Raw genomic sequence first — 15,741 nt, forward strand, 5'->3', positions numbered from 1 at the left:
GAAAGAACCATACAACCTTTAATATGTAAAATTTGTCCTTAGCATAATCTGTGTGCATAGCTTTAACAATCCCCACAGACCTTTGCTGTTCACAAAAAAAACCCACCCACATTCTACCGGCCAGGCTTTGGATTGATGATACCCAAGCCTACATCCGCATGGACTGTAAAAGGGGAAACCCTGTTTCAGCCCTAGGATTAGGTGGCAACAGCCTCTGGAATAAAATAATTGTAGCCCACACCTCAGGCCTTGTGTGTCTGGCGACTTGCATAAAAAACTAAAAAACCAAAACCTTGAGGGAATTCACATTTTCACAGTTTCAGCATAAAATCATTGTATTTCATAAACACGCATTTGAATTCACGCATGTCTGTCACATTTCTAAAAAAGTTCACTTTCACCTGGGCCCAATTTCATAAAGCCTGTAAGCACAAAAATTTGCTTAGCACAAAAGTATTGCTTTACAGAAGCACGTTACCAGCCAAAATTACTTTAACTTAGCATTGTTGTGGCTGGTGCCCCACTCAATGAAAACTGTATGAAAACTTTTTTTTAGAAATGTGACAGACATGCATGAATTTGAATGCGTGTTTATGAAATAGAATGATTTTATGCTGAAACTGTCGGGTTTGAAAACCTACTGTGAATTCCCTCAGCTATGTGGGTGGGGTTTTTTTCCCCTAGCTGTCAAGCAGAATTTTCTGCTAAACAGCTTTATGTAACTGGGCCCAGTTCATTTCTACCTCCATGGTTCACGTGTGTGTGTTGCAGGCCTGATACTTCACGGAGGCAACGAAGGCGATTGCCTCCGTGTCCCCTGGTCATTGCCTTGGTGCCCTTGAAATGCTCCAGTACAAATTTGCAATTTCATCATAGGGTGCCCTTTACCAAGAAGAAAATGTCTTGGTGCCCTTGCCCTTTCAAAAACGAAGCATACAGCCCTGGTGTTGTGTTGTAATTTTAGCCTTTGAGAAAGACCCTTCTATTTGCATTTATACCATAGACCCTTTTGGTTGATAAAGAGCAGTTTGTAACAGCTAATTCTATTTTCTCTTCTAAAAAAGTTTGAATATTAATATTATGCACATTGCCAATAGCGGCCATGTTAATAATGCTGTTATCGTTATCAATAAAATTTTACACAACAAAATATACAAATAATAGTTCAGCAACAATGCACATTATGGATAAACATATCACTCCAATAACAAGATAAACAAATAAAAAAGCAAGCTAGTTAACAATTCATATACAAAAATAGTTCAGTTGCGTAAACTTGGGGATCAAGGACCAAAGCTATTTTTAAAAAAAAGCTTCAAAGCACAGTTACTGAGTAAAAGTACAAGGTACCAGAATTATGATCTGTAATGAGAATCAGTGTCTAGATGACAATACTTAAATTCTAGTTATTGTGAAATCAGCAGTAAGCTAGGCCGGATTCGAACCCACAACCTTGTGATTGTTCTCTGTAATGTAATGTATGACAGGTTACCTAGGCCTACTTTCATAGAGACTATTATAGTTCATAACACCGATTCTGCTTACAAGTAAGCAAAAATGAAAAACAGGATACCAGTTACAGACAGTACTTGGGACATTGTTGTATGGCTCTATGAAATTAAACACGGGGCCCTATTTCATAAAGCGGTTAGGCAGAAAATACTGCTTAGCAATGTCTTTGCTAAGCAAAAAATGAGTGGGCACCAGTTGCAACTAAACTTTAGGGAATGTTGGCTGGTAACCAGTCTAGTTATTCAAGATTGTTCTGTGCTAAGCAAGTTTTTGTGCTTACAGAAACATCGTCATGAATGAGAGCAGAAAAACAAAAGATGATAAAACAGTGTAATTTTTAACTAACTTTCTTTTGATAAATATTCAAAATTATGTCACGATTTGTACTGATTACTGCATGAAGTTCTACCATAAATAAGTTACAAATTACAGTACTACAAAAACCTGTAGGTTCCTAATTAAGGTTCCACTGTTTTTAATGTACAACAACACAAGACCAAAATAATATTAAGGCAAAACCGTGAGAAAAATTCAGCACAGCAAGAAAAAAAAGAAGGTCCGAGAAAGCAATAAATAGCCACTTTTAAAAAGTTGTAATTATGATATTTAAATCATCACTTGACTTTCTTTTTTTTTGTCTCCCAATGTCCCTTTAAAGCCGCCATAGTTTAGAAATGTTAACATCAAATAAAAAAATTAAAAAGAAAGAAGACAGAAAAAGGTTGCTGTTGATTCAAAACAAGTCTAGTTATGATTATCCATTTTCTTATAGTACTACTGTATAAAACAAAATAATGGTTCTTCATAATTTCCATGAGGTGGGACTTCAAATATGAATCCTTTCGGGATTTTCCCCGAATGGTCAAATCGATTTTAAAATAAAACTCAAAATAATTCACAATCTATACATACTGTGCATGTGAATCTAGCCTTTGAATTCAATGCGTTGATGCAGAACTACACATCTTTCCAAGTGTTCAATAATTCGCTTACAAATTTAATGCAAGTTAAAAAAATAATATATCAATGGTTCTAAATAATAAATTTCCTTCAAATTTGTCTTATGGTCCTGTTATAGTCAAAACTACATCCATTATTATACATTAACTTTGGTTTTTACCCAAACACCGATGTGTTAGCACTGTATACTCGGTACTTTCCCGAGTCTTGTGAAAAAATATCACAGGCATATTAGTCAGGTGGGATTCGAACCCACGACCCTTGCAATTCTAGAGCAGTGTCTAACCAAATGGACTATTGAGATTGCCCGGTATACAAGTCAGTAATAAGCAATTATGAAGCAGTGATATATTTAACAAGTATAGACCATGTAACCTTTCTTAACAAGGGCCTTTTCTGGCAGTCAAGTGTGGCCCCTACACTGGTGTTCGTACATTTTGTGTCATAATTTCCACATGAATTCAAGAGTTATAAAAGTACTACAGCTGAAGTTTTGAGATGTGTCCCCTTACTTTTAGACGATGTGACCTGTGACATCATGTGTTTACAAAAGAGCCACAGAGCCTGGGCTTCCTGCAGGCAGGATTTGTACACAGCCTAATGGAAGAAATCATAAAATCTTATATTTTATGGAGATTGCACTGTGTTATTCTTTTGATATGATAAAAGGGGGCGCATCTCAAAACTTGTCCAGCTTTTACTTTCATAATTCTTTGATTTGTGTGGAAATTATGACACAAAATTTCAACTTTCCCATAGGACTGTGTAGTATTGTGCCTGCCAGAATACTGAAAGAATGTACAAGCTAGGTCACACTTATTGTAAAAAAGTTCACATGGTATTCAACAGTTGTTCAAAACTAAACAGTACCATCGCCATAAAAAAGGGAAAGTACTTTCTTCAATTAAGCTGTGCACAATTTTTGCCTTCGGGAAGTCCAGGCTCTGTGGCTCTTTATTACATGTCACACAAGGCAATTTACAGGCAACCAAGAAAATCCATTCACATTTCAGGTTTCTCGTTGTGTCGTGAGTTAAAGCTACATTAATGTATCTTGTGCTGCCTCTTGCATTCAACTAGTTGCCTCAAAGTTGCCTGAAAAGTTGCCCTGTGTGACAAGGCCTTTACATTTGTAAGCAAACAAATTAGCTAAGTAACCTGAGAAAAATCAGAGAACTCTGATGCAATGTCGAGTTTTCAAAACACATGTCACAGTGCTACCTAAAACTCACCCTCTAGAATTTCACATTTACTGTCATAAGTGCCAGATAAATTACAGATTCAAGTCATAGGCCTAATAATAAATTAACAACGAGCCGCATTTCTAGTGAAAGACAAAGATGCTGAAAGATACGAGTGTTAATTTACAACTTTATATAAAAGGGTGCAATTATGTTTACTAAGCACATATATTTCTGGACAACAACCAACTACCACTTTAATGGCCTAAGATAAGTATTTAAACTGGTCATCCACTTTATTCAGAATCATGCGAAGGGTAAAAAAAATAATAGTCCAATTGAGGAAAAACAGTTAGGTGAAACAATTTTATTGTTCTGTTTGAGCTTGTTTCGTTTCTTCACTTCTGTTGTCAAGTCTTTCATAGTTTTCGCCAGTTGGCTTAAAACTTACTGTGACTTACCAGTGCCGCAATTTTTTGTACATGCAGTCGTATGCTTGTTCTTTTTTGTCACATTTGCTGTTCTCTGTCTGGGAATGACATTGTCTTTTCCAATTTCCAACGCAACATTTTAGAAGTCATTATGACTGTGTCATTTGTAATGCTATGTATCCGAGTATAATATGGTATGTTAATTTACTGCTTGGGATACAGAATGATATTACTTGAATCTGTTAGGTCATGTTTGATGGTCAGTGGTGATAAATTCATCATACATTGTACATACAGAAGCAACAGACATGTTCTGTCACTCAAGATGATTATAGCTTTTCCTGTTACCCAAGGACATCATTTCAGATGCGACTCAAGAAACCTAGCCACATCCGATATATTGATATGTTGTATTCATAGCTCATAAAATGTTCGTTCACAATAATAATCCCGGCACTATTAAGTTAGCAAGCTCTTCAAATAATTAATAGCACGCTGGTTTGCTAAAAGGATCCATTTGAAACAATATCTGGCTTTCAAAACAAACAAACAAACAAATGAAAATGAGAAAAAAAAATCCTTTTAATAAGAACGAGTGTTGTAGACCACCATACTTCTGGACAACAACCAACTACCACTTTAATGGCCTAAAAAAATAAAAAAAAAATCACTTGCTCTTACATTTTAAACTGGTCATTCATTTAGTTCAGAATCATATGTGATGGGTAAAAAATAGTCCGATTGAGGAAAAAAAGCCAGGTGAAACAATTTTATTGTTCTGTTTGAGCTTGTTTCGTTTCTTCACTTCTGTTGTCAAGTCTTTCATAGTTTTCGCCAGTTGGCTTAAAACTTACTGTGACTTACCAGTGCCGCAATTTTTTGTACATGCAGTCGTATGCTTGGTCTTTTTTGTCACACTTGCTGTTCTCTGTCTGGGAATGACATTGTCTTTTCCAATTTCCAACGCTACATTTTAGAAGTCATTATGACTGTGTCATTTGTAATGCTATGTATCCGAGTATAATATGGTATGTTAATTTACTGCTTGGGATACAGAATGATATTACTTGAATCTGTTAGGTCATGTTTGATGGTCAGTGGTGATAAATTCATCATACATTGTACATACAGAAGCAACAGACATGTTCTATCACTCAAGATGATTATAGCTTTTCCTGTTACCCAAGGACATCATTTCAGATGCGACTCAAGAAACCTAGCCACATCTGATATATTGATATGTTGTATTCATAGCTCATAAAATGTTCGTTCACAATAATAATCCCGGCACTATTAAGTTAGCAAGCTCTTCAAATAATTAATAGCACGCTGGTTTGCTAAAAGGATCCATTTGAAACAATATCTGGCTTTCAAAACAAACAAACAAATGAAAATGAGAAAAAAAAATCCTTTTAATAAGAACGAGTGTTGTAGACCACCATAGTATGACCCTACCTTTAAGGGCAGTAATGAGTATTGCCAATCTCGAATTTTTCAATAAGTACTGAATCGTTTCCTTTTTTTTTTTAAAGGCACCATCTAAAAAAAACGAAATTCCCTTCAAGTTTACAGGCCGCTTGGATCCACCGGGTTGTCGAGTAGCTTGAATTTCTTTATTTTCACTTCTTCGGGAACAGTCTCGATTTTGTTGTGCTGAACGTACAACTCGTCCAGCTCCATCATCCCGACCTCTGGCGGAACCGCTGTGATCTTGTTGTAGTCCATGATGAGGACTTTTAGTCCAGTCATCTTGCTCATGGCCGCAGGTATCTCTTCCAGATTATTGTGCTGCATATAAAGCTCCTTTAACCGAGGCATCTTAAACAGAGCAGACGGGACAACGTCAAATTTGTTGTTATCTAAGAAAAGTTCCTGGAGCTCATCAAGATCTTCCATCTCCTCTGGGAGAGAGGAGAGTTGATTATTACTCAGGTTCAGAATACGAAGGCTCGACAACTGTCCGAGGAAAGGAGGCAGTGAAGTGAATAAATTATTTGTCAATGTAAGGAATTCCAGCTTCTTGAAATCCTTGAGCTGTGTCGGTAGCTCGCTGATTTGATTCTGACTGACGTTGATACCGATCAGGCGATGGCTTTGACTGTTCGGGATCGATGGAATCTCGTCCAGGTCTTCTCCTTCCATCACCAGGGCGGGGCCAAGATTCCCGTCTTTATTGAGCTGCTGCTCAAAGTTCAGTTTCATCTTTCCTCTGAACATGATTTGCGTTGATTACTTTTGCGTCTGTTGGTGAATTATGTTAAAGCTGGTATCAACCTGAATTGAGCAACAAAAATAAACATTATCAACAAGTTAAAAAAACTGATTGGATAAACTTTAAATAATTTTGGGTTTAACGAAGACAATTTGACTAGAGCAAGATATAAACCAACTTCATCCTCTGGTTTGTTGTTTAATGTGCCTCACTCTAACAGCAACATCCAGCCTTATTAACAATTATGACAGTATTCCTATTTTTAGATAACCTCACAGCTCCTTTCAAAGGTAGTTTGGATCAAACCTCTAGTTTGCGACCATAGAGGGGTGGACTGGAGCTTATAAGATTAATGCACGCAACTACTTTAAAGGAAAACGTCAACATTGTTTTTTAGGAAGATTAGCTCTTTTGTATTTAAATAGCAATCATAGAATGCAAAAATGTTAGCAAAATTGAATGAAATTGTTTTGCTTTCTTTTTGTCAAAATCTATATTGTCTTTTAAAGTTTGCGACAGTAGAAATACAGTTTAACAATCATTGATAGTGTAATATTTTGGTATTTAACCAATTTTAAACTATAATGAATTTTGAAATAAGTTTTAAAAATTAAACTAAGCAAGTTAGTTACCCCCCCCCCACCCCACCCCCCAAAAAATTAAAGTCTAACTATACAATCTAACTCATCATACTTTATTTAATAATTTATAACTGTAAACAAAAACTGCTGCCATGGATTACATTGTTTTGCAACGGCACTCTCCCCTGCTTGTGTATAAAAAAAGCTTCGTTCAATTGTACAAATGTTGACATTTCATGGAAGAAAAATCTTCAATGAAACTACAAGTACAAGTAACAAACTGTCAAACACCACCACCCCAAAAACTGCCGCATAAATACCGCACTACTTCTTCAATTTTCAATGTAAAATTACGATTGATGAAACCAATGGATGAAATACAACAATGCCTCATTAACAATCACAATAAACCTCACCAAATGTAGAACAACAACAGCAGATGTACAAACTTGATGTTGCGTCAAAATATCACTCAGTTAATTAAAAACAATGCACAAAATGTCAAACAGGTGCGGCGCGCTTCCAATTAGACGGTTGGTAGTCTGGCGCTTTCCACAGTAAATCTACCCTGCCGTCGAGTGTACAACTTGAAGGCTGGATACATGTCTAAAATTTAGCTTTCTTTTGTAACGTCCCCATCTCATTCCTTGCACGTACACAGTAATAGTTGGGGTCGAGCGAGTGTTTGTTGGTGGCATGTGGGCGGGGTCATAAAACCACTAAAAATGCACGTGGGGACAACGCCTAAGATTAGATTTTGTTTGCAGTCTTTTTTGCAAATTGTGTTAAAGTAGGGTTAGGCCACCACATAAATGAAGGACACATTGTTATAAAATAAATAAATAAACCACAATCTAACTCTGCTTTTCTCAGCTTGTTTTTCTTATAAAATTTATTTTTTTCAAAAAATGCAAACAATTTATTTTTCATATTCACCAGAACATTAAGACCAATAACTGTATTCACTTTCACACTTCAAGACTAGTCTTATCTCGAATTAGAGCCTTAAGTTTTTAATATCTCCTAAGACTAGTCTTAAGTTGTCCTAACTCTTTGTGAAATCGACCCCTGTTTTGTCAACAAAACTCGCTTACAAGATATTTTGAATTTTGGTTTTTTTTACCCATACACCTATGTGTGTTAGCACTGTATACTCAGTACTTTCCCAGAGTCCTGTGAACAAAATATCACAGGCATGTTACGTGTGTGGGATTCGAACCCGCAACCCTTGCAATTCTAGAGCAGTGTCTACCAACTAGACCATCCGAGGTAGCTAGAGGCAGTTCGAATCCTATGTTTTGGCAGCGGGTACCGCAACGATACAAGAGGTGTTAAATTTGCATTGGGATAAAGAATGTTAATTTTTAAAGATATTTTGACATCTTTCACAGGACAACATGATTCACAAAGACTAAATAAAAGAGAAAATAAAACAAACAAGACACCATTTCAATAAAATCAGTTTACTAAATACACTGGCTAGAAATGGACAAAATAAAATATCCTTTTGATAGTTACCAGTTTTAACAATCAGTCGTTAATACAGTTTGGCATTAAATTTTGTGTATGTTATTGTCACTTTGGAGAATTTGATTGAATATGTTTTTTATTTTTAGTTCGTTTGGACCCATACGTAAAAGCATGTAAATAAGTTTTCCAGCAAGCAAAATAGAGACCCACTTGTACTGCATTTACCCTATGTTTTGCCTACAATGATGAACCCATTTCTATTCATATCATGAATGACACCTTTAAAAGCAATACTGTTTTTAATCTAGGGCATTAAAGGCAGGGGACACTATTGGTAATTATGAGCATAAAACCTTACTTGGTAACGAGTAATGGGGAGAGGTTGATAGTATAAAACATTGTGAGAAACGGCTCCCTCTGAAGTGACATAGTTTTTGAGAAAGAAGTAATTCCAGGAATTTGATTTCAAGACCTCAGATTTAGAAGAGATCTCGAAATCAAGCATCTGAAAGCACACAACTTCGTGTGACAAAGGTGTTTTTTCTTCCATTATTATCTCCCAACTTCGCCGACCAATTGAGCTCAAATTTTCACAGGTTCATTATTTTATGCATATGTTGAGATACACCAAGTGAGAAGACTGGTCTTTGACAGTTACCAATAGTGGCCAGTGTCTTTAATGCAACTAAGATATCAGCAAACTGTAATTAGTTTTATTGTATGTGTATGAGCTTCCATATCCGGTTATGTGTCTCTTGAACACACAAAGTGTTGACGTATGTGTTTTTGTATCTGGTGTAGCCTTGTGACACCCCTCTATTGACTATTTCAGGGACCAAATATCTCTCTTAAGATCTTTTTAGGAGGAACTGATTGGTAAGAAAGGGTACATGATACAATTATGTAGATGCCAATATTCTAATACCAACATCGTTGCACTGCCGCGCTGTCGCTTAAAAGTCATCGGCTAAGGTGTGTTCTTTAAAGCAGAACTTATTTCCGTAAGAAACTCTTGTGGATCAGTACATAACTTGTCTTTCTCTATTTTGCAAAAATCTTCATTATCAAGCAACAAGGTTACAATTTCTGTGATGCGATGCAGGTCATACATCCAATCCCAAACAAATGACTTTTGTGCAGAATTTGAAGACTCTGATAATTGTAAGGCACTCTTGTGCTTGTCTTTCGCCTGTGGTAGGTCTTTTTTTTGGTTGGCAAACATTGTATCACCAGATGGCGCTGTTGTCGATTTTACATCGAGTGTTTTTAAACCAGGTGCACAAGGCGAAGGGTTTGGATGATCAGGCAAGATCTTCATTTCACTTGAGGAATGTTCTGAGGTTGATGTAGTCTTGATTTCATCAGACTGCAAATGTCTCTCACAAGTCTGAGATTCCATAGTTACTTTTTGAGCCAAAACCTGCAAGGTTTCTATGGTACATTTGCCGTCGGCCATGTCTGATTCCATGTGACACTTCTTGAATTGATGTAGCTGATGAAGCCGAGTTGATGCCACAGTCCATAGCAGTTGTAGGAACTCAGAGTAATCTATCCCCGTACTGGCTTTCATTATGATCTGAAATAAAATATAATTGCATAGTTGAACTGACTGTAAACAAACATGACTAAAAAAATATGAAATTTGAGAGCCTCAGACAAAACTGGACCGTGTTACTCTGAACCAGTCTGACCTGGACCAGATTAAACTAAAGTGAGCAAGACCTTACACTGAACCAGTGTGAACTGGACCATGTTATTCTGAACTGGACCATGTTACTCAGAACCGGCTCTGAGCTGGACCAGATAAAACTAGACTGAGCAAGACCTTACACTGAACCAGTGTGAACTGGACCATGTTATTCTGAACTGGACCATGTTACTCTGAACCGGTCTGAGCTGGACCAGATAAAACTAGACTGAGCAAGACCTTACACTGAACCAGTGTGAACTGGACCATGTTATTCTGAACCAGACTGAACTGGACCATGTTCCTCTGAACCAGACTGAACTGGACCTTACTCTGAACCAATCTGAACTGGAACATGTTATTCTGATCAAGTCTGAACTGGAACACATGTGTTACTCTGAACCAGACTGAACAGGACCTTACTCTGAACCAGACTGAACTGGAACATGTTACTCTGATCCGGCCTGAACTGGATCAGGTTACTCTGAACCAGTTTGAACCAGACAGAACTGGACCAGGTTTCTCTGAAGCAGATGAAATATGACCAGTTTACTCTGAAACAAAGTAACATACGCTTTTGAATTTGACAGAATTCAACTGACAGGCAGCTCATGATGAGATTTTAAATTAAACTTTACTGAATTGAGCTTTCTAAGAGCTACCCCTGACCTGGCATTGTTGATCCCAATTATCCATGTCTATACAGTCACTGATAGATGCCTTGACAGACGCCAACTCTTGTTGAAGAAACTTCCAGGTTAGGTCCACATTGCAGCCATTCAACCAGTTATGATTTATAGAGATTGTATCTTCCTGAAATATAAATAAAAAACTTTCATAACTCTTTCTGTACATCTATGGTGTGTCATGGTTGATTGGGTAAGTGTATGTGACTCAAGTTCTGGTGGTTCAGTCAACAGGGTGTGGGTTCGAATCCCAGTTGTGTCCTTAAGCAGGAAATTTAACTAGAATTGTTTTCTCTTCATCTTCATGGAGTAAATGGGTACATGTAATGGCAAAGATGGTTCTTGCGATTAATTTAGCTTGGTGTGCCACATACATGGCAGCACTGGCTGTATACACCCCAGGGAGCTGAGATGGTTCAAGGAATTAAACAAATGGCCTAGTATCGTAAGCGTTATTTGAGCACGACATAAAAAGCCACTATTATTATTTAGTGTTAGTAGACAGAAAGTTAAAAAAAAAAAAAAAAAGTATACTTTGCCTTTGAAAACAGGTTAATTCGTTGTTTGATTCTCACTTACAATGTTAAAAACCTGATGATGCCATCCACTTGGTACAAAGATGACCTCTCCTGGACCCTGAATGACCTCAAACGGCTCACATGCATCCCTGTAATGTGGATATTTGTTTTCATCATGTAGTTCACGAGAAGTCAGATCATACACCAAGTTGCCGAGTGTGTCTCTTAGGTAGTCTTCTTGGCCTGGAGGAAACAGAAGCCAACGCTTACGACCGCAGATGTTTGCCGACCAGGAGTAAGAACGGAATACGTCGGCGTGAAACGGAGTCCTGGGTCAGGAAATAAAATCAAGGGGTGTTATGTGGTGTGTCCTGGCCGAGTGGTGAAGTGCACTGGTCTCAAGCTCGGGTGTTTCTGATCAGCAGAGTGGGTTTGAGTCATGGTCTTGACACTTGTGGTTATGTCCACAGAAAAAATAATGTGCAATTGGAATACAACTACCGTCAGTAACGCTTCTCAGATTCAAAGTTTTGGGGATGATTCATCCATTACGATTATTATATTATGATTAATAACTGCTTGTAAAAATCCTTTCATTTGTGTTGACTTACACCTTAAAAAGTCATCAAAACCTACCAAGGTTTCTTGTACAAGTCTGCACTATCAGATCTATATCAACGCAATCTTTTCACATATGAAAAAATGTCATTGAAAATATTGACAAGCACTTGTAACTTCACCAGTTGGGCTGTTATGGCTTTCTTTTAACATTGGTCTTATCCCATGGCAAATATGATAAGACCTGAGAAGACCAGTGTTAAAAGAGAGCCGTAACAGCCTAACAATGTGGGCTATTAAGTTTAACCAGTTTACTCACCATGACCCTTTGGGTCCCATATACACAAACCGATAGTCATCAGCTCCACTTGATTTGACATCCCAATATTCATTCATCCAGTCAGAGGCACAGTAGGTAGGCGTTGTGTAGGCATTGTAGTCAGGGAATGTCCTGCATCAAATTGTAAAGGAACGGTAAAACTTCAACAAACACCAAGACTACTAGATTACACTTACAGTTTGAGTTTATTTCCGACATATTATTATTACTTTAGATGAAGATCTCAAATGATGAATTTGAAATAATCAAATTTGTTGATGCAAAGACGCAGAGACTTAAAGAGTGAGTTGTTCCAATTGTATTTTGACTTGAATAAAGACAAACTGACAAGAGTGGGATTTGAAGCTGCCACCTCCTGGTTAACATGCCAGTGCTCTACTAACCGGACTATCTAGCCCTAATGTTGGCAGTCTCCTTATTTTGTTAATATCTTTGTTCTAATTGTGTCAAATAACAAATATTGCTAGTCAAGTCGCAGTGATAGTGTAATACACTCAGCTGTCCCCGATAAAAGACCGCTTTCGCGAGGTCACTGCCTTCATGCTAGGCTGCTAGGTCATGCGACAGAAGTCACAAGAGCAGTAGCCTCACGCGGGTCAGCAGTCTCGAGAGAACATCGCTGGTGCCTCCAAGAATCGTGCAGAGAGTTGGAATGCTACTATCACAACAAACATTTAAAGATTTGTCCACAAGTCTAGCAAAGTAACTGCTCTTGAGGATCACACTCACTTTGTAAAATGCCAGTCTTTCAAATACAGACACTTTTCATCCTTGGAGTTCGGGTCTTGCCTTATATCTTGCCAGTAGTTAAGATATTCCGTGAGCTTCATATCTGACTTGGGTTGGGCTGAGTATTCAATCTTCCTACAGTCAGCAACTGGAACAACCGTACTTCCTGTTGTTTCATAATATAAAAAGAAAGAGTGAAATTAATTTTGATTCTAAATGCAATGGATTTTACAGATATGTTTTCAATTTCAATTTCAAATTATTTCTGTACTGCATAAACAAAGTGATATAATACCCACATAAAATGTTATAATGCACAGACTCACTTATTAGGCTTGAAAAACCTAGGAAATTAAAAGGTTTGTAACATCGAATGGATCATCAGTCTGTGGACCGGCAGAGACAAGACAAACGAAAAGACCTAGGATGACAGAAACGAACATAGCAATTTAATACAAACAACAATGCATGTTTACCTAGAATGAAATGAGATTTATTAATCATCTGTATTAAAAACATAAACCCAGAATGTTTCTTATGAACTTGCTTTGTTTGAAACAATATCTATGTGAGAACTTTTGCAATTCGTCGTTGCCTTTATGCCAGTTTTGGTCTCTGCGACGTACACATACAGATACAGATTCATTGTGTCGGTGGAACAGGGTCATAACTCGATTCTGAAACAAAGTAATATCTCGCCCTAGCACGCTGCGCTTCGTGCAACAAAGTCATATCTTGCGTGAACACTCTCCATGCAACCCCAATTGACATTGATGTCGTATCTTGGCATCCATTGACTTGCAGGTACATACGGGTTATTCGGAGCAAAATACAACCTTTGGACACATTACTCAGGTTTCAAGCAAACTCTATCTTAGGATATGACCTTGTTGCACCGACACAACCAATTGTCAAATTGCAAATCAAGGTTTTTTTTACCAAACATCTGAGCAAGGTAGTTGAAATTTGGCCGGCCATCTTTTGTCACCCACTCTCTCACACTCCGCCAATCTTGGGTAATGTGAGGACCAAACACACAAGGCCTGTTTGGAACCAGAAACCTCAGGAAGAACTCATCATACGTTATGCTGCTGTTTATGTACTCTACATCCGTGACTTTGACTTTTCTGAGATCGGCTACACTTTGGCAGAGGACGGTTGTTAGAGTACTCTGCGTTAAAGTTGACATGTTAATCCCACTTCATGATCTTGGCACATTCTTCCTGAAAAGAAAAAAATACAAAATACAATTTACAAATTTGACTAAAGCAGAACAAACTTTAAAGAAAAAGTTTATCATCAGTTTTGTTTTATGAAAAAAGTTAAAACGAATTCTAGCTCTTTTAGCTTTAAACGCACAATCCAACCAGTAGCCCTGGTAGGACGTCAGTCAGATGCAACGGAGGAGTCCAATCTGGCTGGGCTATCCAAAAAGCAGATTTAACTACTAACTACCAAGAAGTAAATCGGGTTGTAATTAAAAGTACCACTAGAATACTTAAATTAGAGTTAGACCATCCTAGCTCTATGGTTAGACTAAATAAGTACATGTATTTAATTGATATTTTTAATTTATTTTGTCCTAAAATAGCCACTTTACTTGCCCTTCCTTGGCTAGATGAATGGTGTAGTTCTATTCCATGATTCATTATGTAGCATGTATAGTTACAACCTAGCTAGTCCTAGAACTATATCATCTGCATGAATGATAGCGGAACAAACCTTATAGTTCTAGGAGTATATTGTAACCTACATGTACTACGTACTACTAGTATACAAATATTGACTGCTTCGAGTGCTATGATTAAAACTATGACTCCCGAGGTGATTCCCGGAGCGTTCTATTTTCCTGAGGCGGCCTTCCGGCCGTCGGGAGGAGGGTTACGTTATCGCAACTAGACCCAGGGAAGCTAAACAAACGCCCCATTATTCCATTAAGGCTCCCCTGAGGGAGCACAGGGAAAAGTTTCCGTATGACTCCCGAAGTGATCCCCGGAGCGTTCTATTTTCCTGAGGCGGCCTTCCGGCCGTCGGGAGGAGGGTTACGTTATCGCAAACAAACGCCCCATTAGGGAAGCTAAACAAACGCCCCATTATTCCATTAATTAAGGCTCCCCTGAGGGAGCACAGGGAAAAGTTTCCGTATAGCGCCACCACTTTTTCATTCGATATGAAATAATATAGTATCTTATTTACCCAATGAGATATCCCTTTTTGTAAAAATGAGTGAAAAAGTGGTGGCGCCGTACGGAAAGTTATCCAAGCGTAGTTATAAAGTAAACTAAATAATAATAGTTTCTAGGAATCTAGAAGTACATTCCTACACACATTTAGTTGCAACAACATAACCCTCCTACCGACGACGAAGCCGGAGGTCTTCGCCGTCGGCAGGATGAAGGTAACGTTATCGCATTTATCTTACATTCTACACAAGCAAGTACAATTAATTAGCCTATTTTTTTATATTTTTAAATAAAAAATTAAAAATAAAGAACAAGAAAAGTTTTTTAAAACTCATTATCACTGAGTACTGACACTGACAACGACACTGTCTCCTGTAGTAGACCGCAGACAGAAATTACCTAAGATCTGAGTAGAAATTTCAATCGGCTAAGGCTACGGTCTTCAGCTGCAGTGGCAACCGGAATTGGGACTTGGTGGTTTTACGGTGTTACAAAACCAACCAAAACATTACAACTGCTATGGGCGGCGACATGACAGGCTTTGAACAATTATAAATGTATTGGTAATCAGTTTAAACATTAAAAAGAAATTAGTTTAAAATAACTGATACAAAAATAATTTTATAACAAAGTAAAATTTATTTATTGAACATTGAGTAAAAAATCATTTGTTTGCGGCATATTTGCTGTATA

The 15,741-nt window shown here is 37.6% G+C and overlaps 2 protein-coding genes across 3 annotated transcripts; both read right to left on the reverse strand.

Annotated features, from left to right (window-relative positions):
- Positions 1-7,422, reverse strand: LOC139939386 (uncharacterized). Its single transcript, XM_071935213.1, has 2 exons — positions 7,294-7,422; positions 1-6,358 (listed from the first exon to the last, which is right to left on the reverse strand). Exon 2 carries the CDS (start codon positions 6,299-6,301, stop codon positions 5,651-5,653), a length of 651 nt encoding a protein of 216 aa, XP_071791314.1. The 5' UTR covers positions 6,302-6,358; positions 7,294-7,422; the 3' UTR covers positions 1-5,650.
- Positions 7,423-7,763: 341 nt separating this feature from the next.
- LOC139939387 (2-oxoglutarate and iron-dependent oxygenase JMJD4-like) lies at positions 7,764-15,582 on the reverse strand. 2 transcript variants are annotated; one of them, XM_071935215.1, is made up of 7 exons: positions 15,401-15,571; positions 13,805-14,088; positions 12,866-13,031; positions 12,116-12,247; positions 11,300-11,567; positions 10,704-10,847; positions 7,764-9,923 (listed from the first exon to the last, which is right to left on the reverse strand). In XM_071935215.1, the coding sequence occupies exons 2-7, from the start codon at positions 14,052-14,054 to the stop codon at positions 9,315-9,317; spliced, it is 1,569 nt and encodes a 522-aa protein (XP_071791316.1). In that variant the 5' UTR covers positions 14,055-14,088; positions 15,401-15,571; the 3' UTR covers positions 7,764-9,314. The 2 variants fall into 2 exon arrangements, with proteins under 2 accessions (XP_071791316.1, XP_071791315.1); XM_071935214.1 differs by having other exon boundaries at positions 7,765-9,923; positions 15,448-15,582.
- Between the last annotated feature and the right edge of the window lie 159 nt (positions 15,583-15,741).

Source organism: Asterias amurensis, chromosome 7 (assembly GCF_032118995.1).
Source record: "Asterias amurensis chromosome 7, ASM3211899v1".
Classification (NCBI taxonomy): Eukaryota; Metazoa; Echinodermata; class Asteroidea; order Forcipulatida; family Asteriidae; genus Asterias; species Asterias amurensis.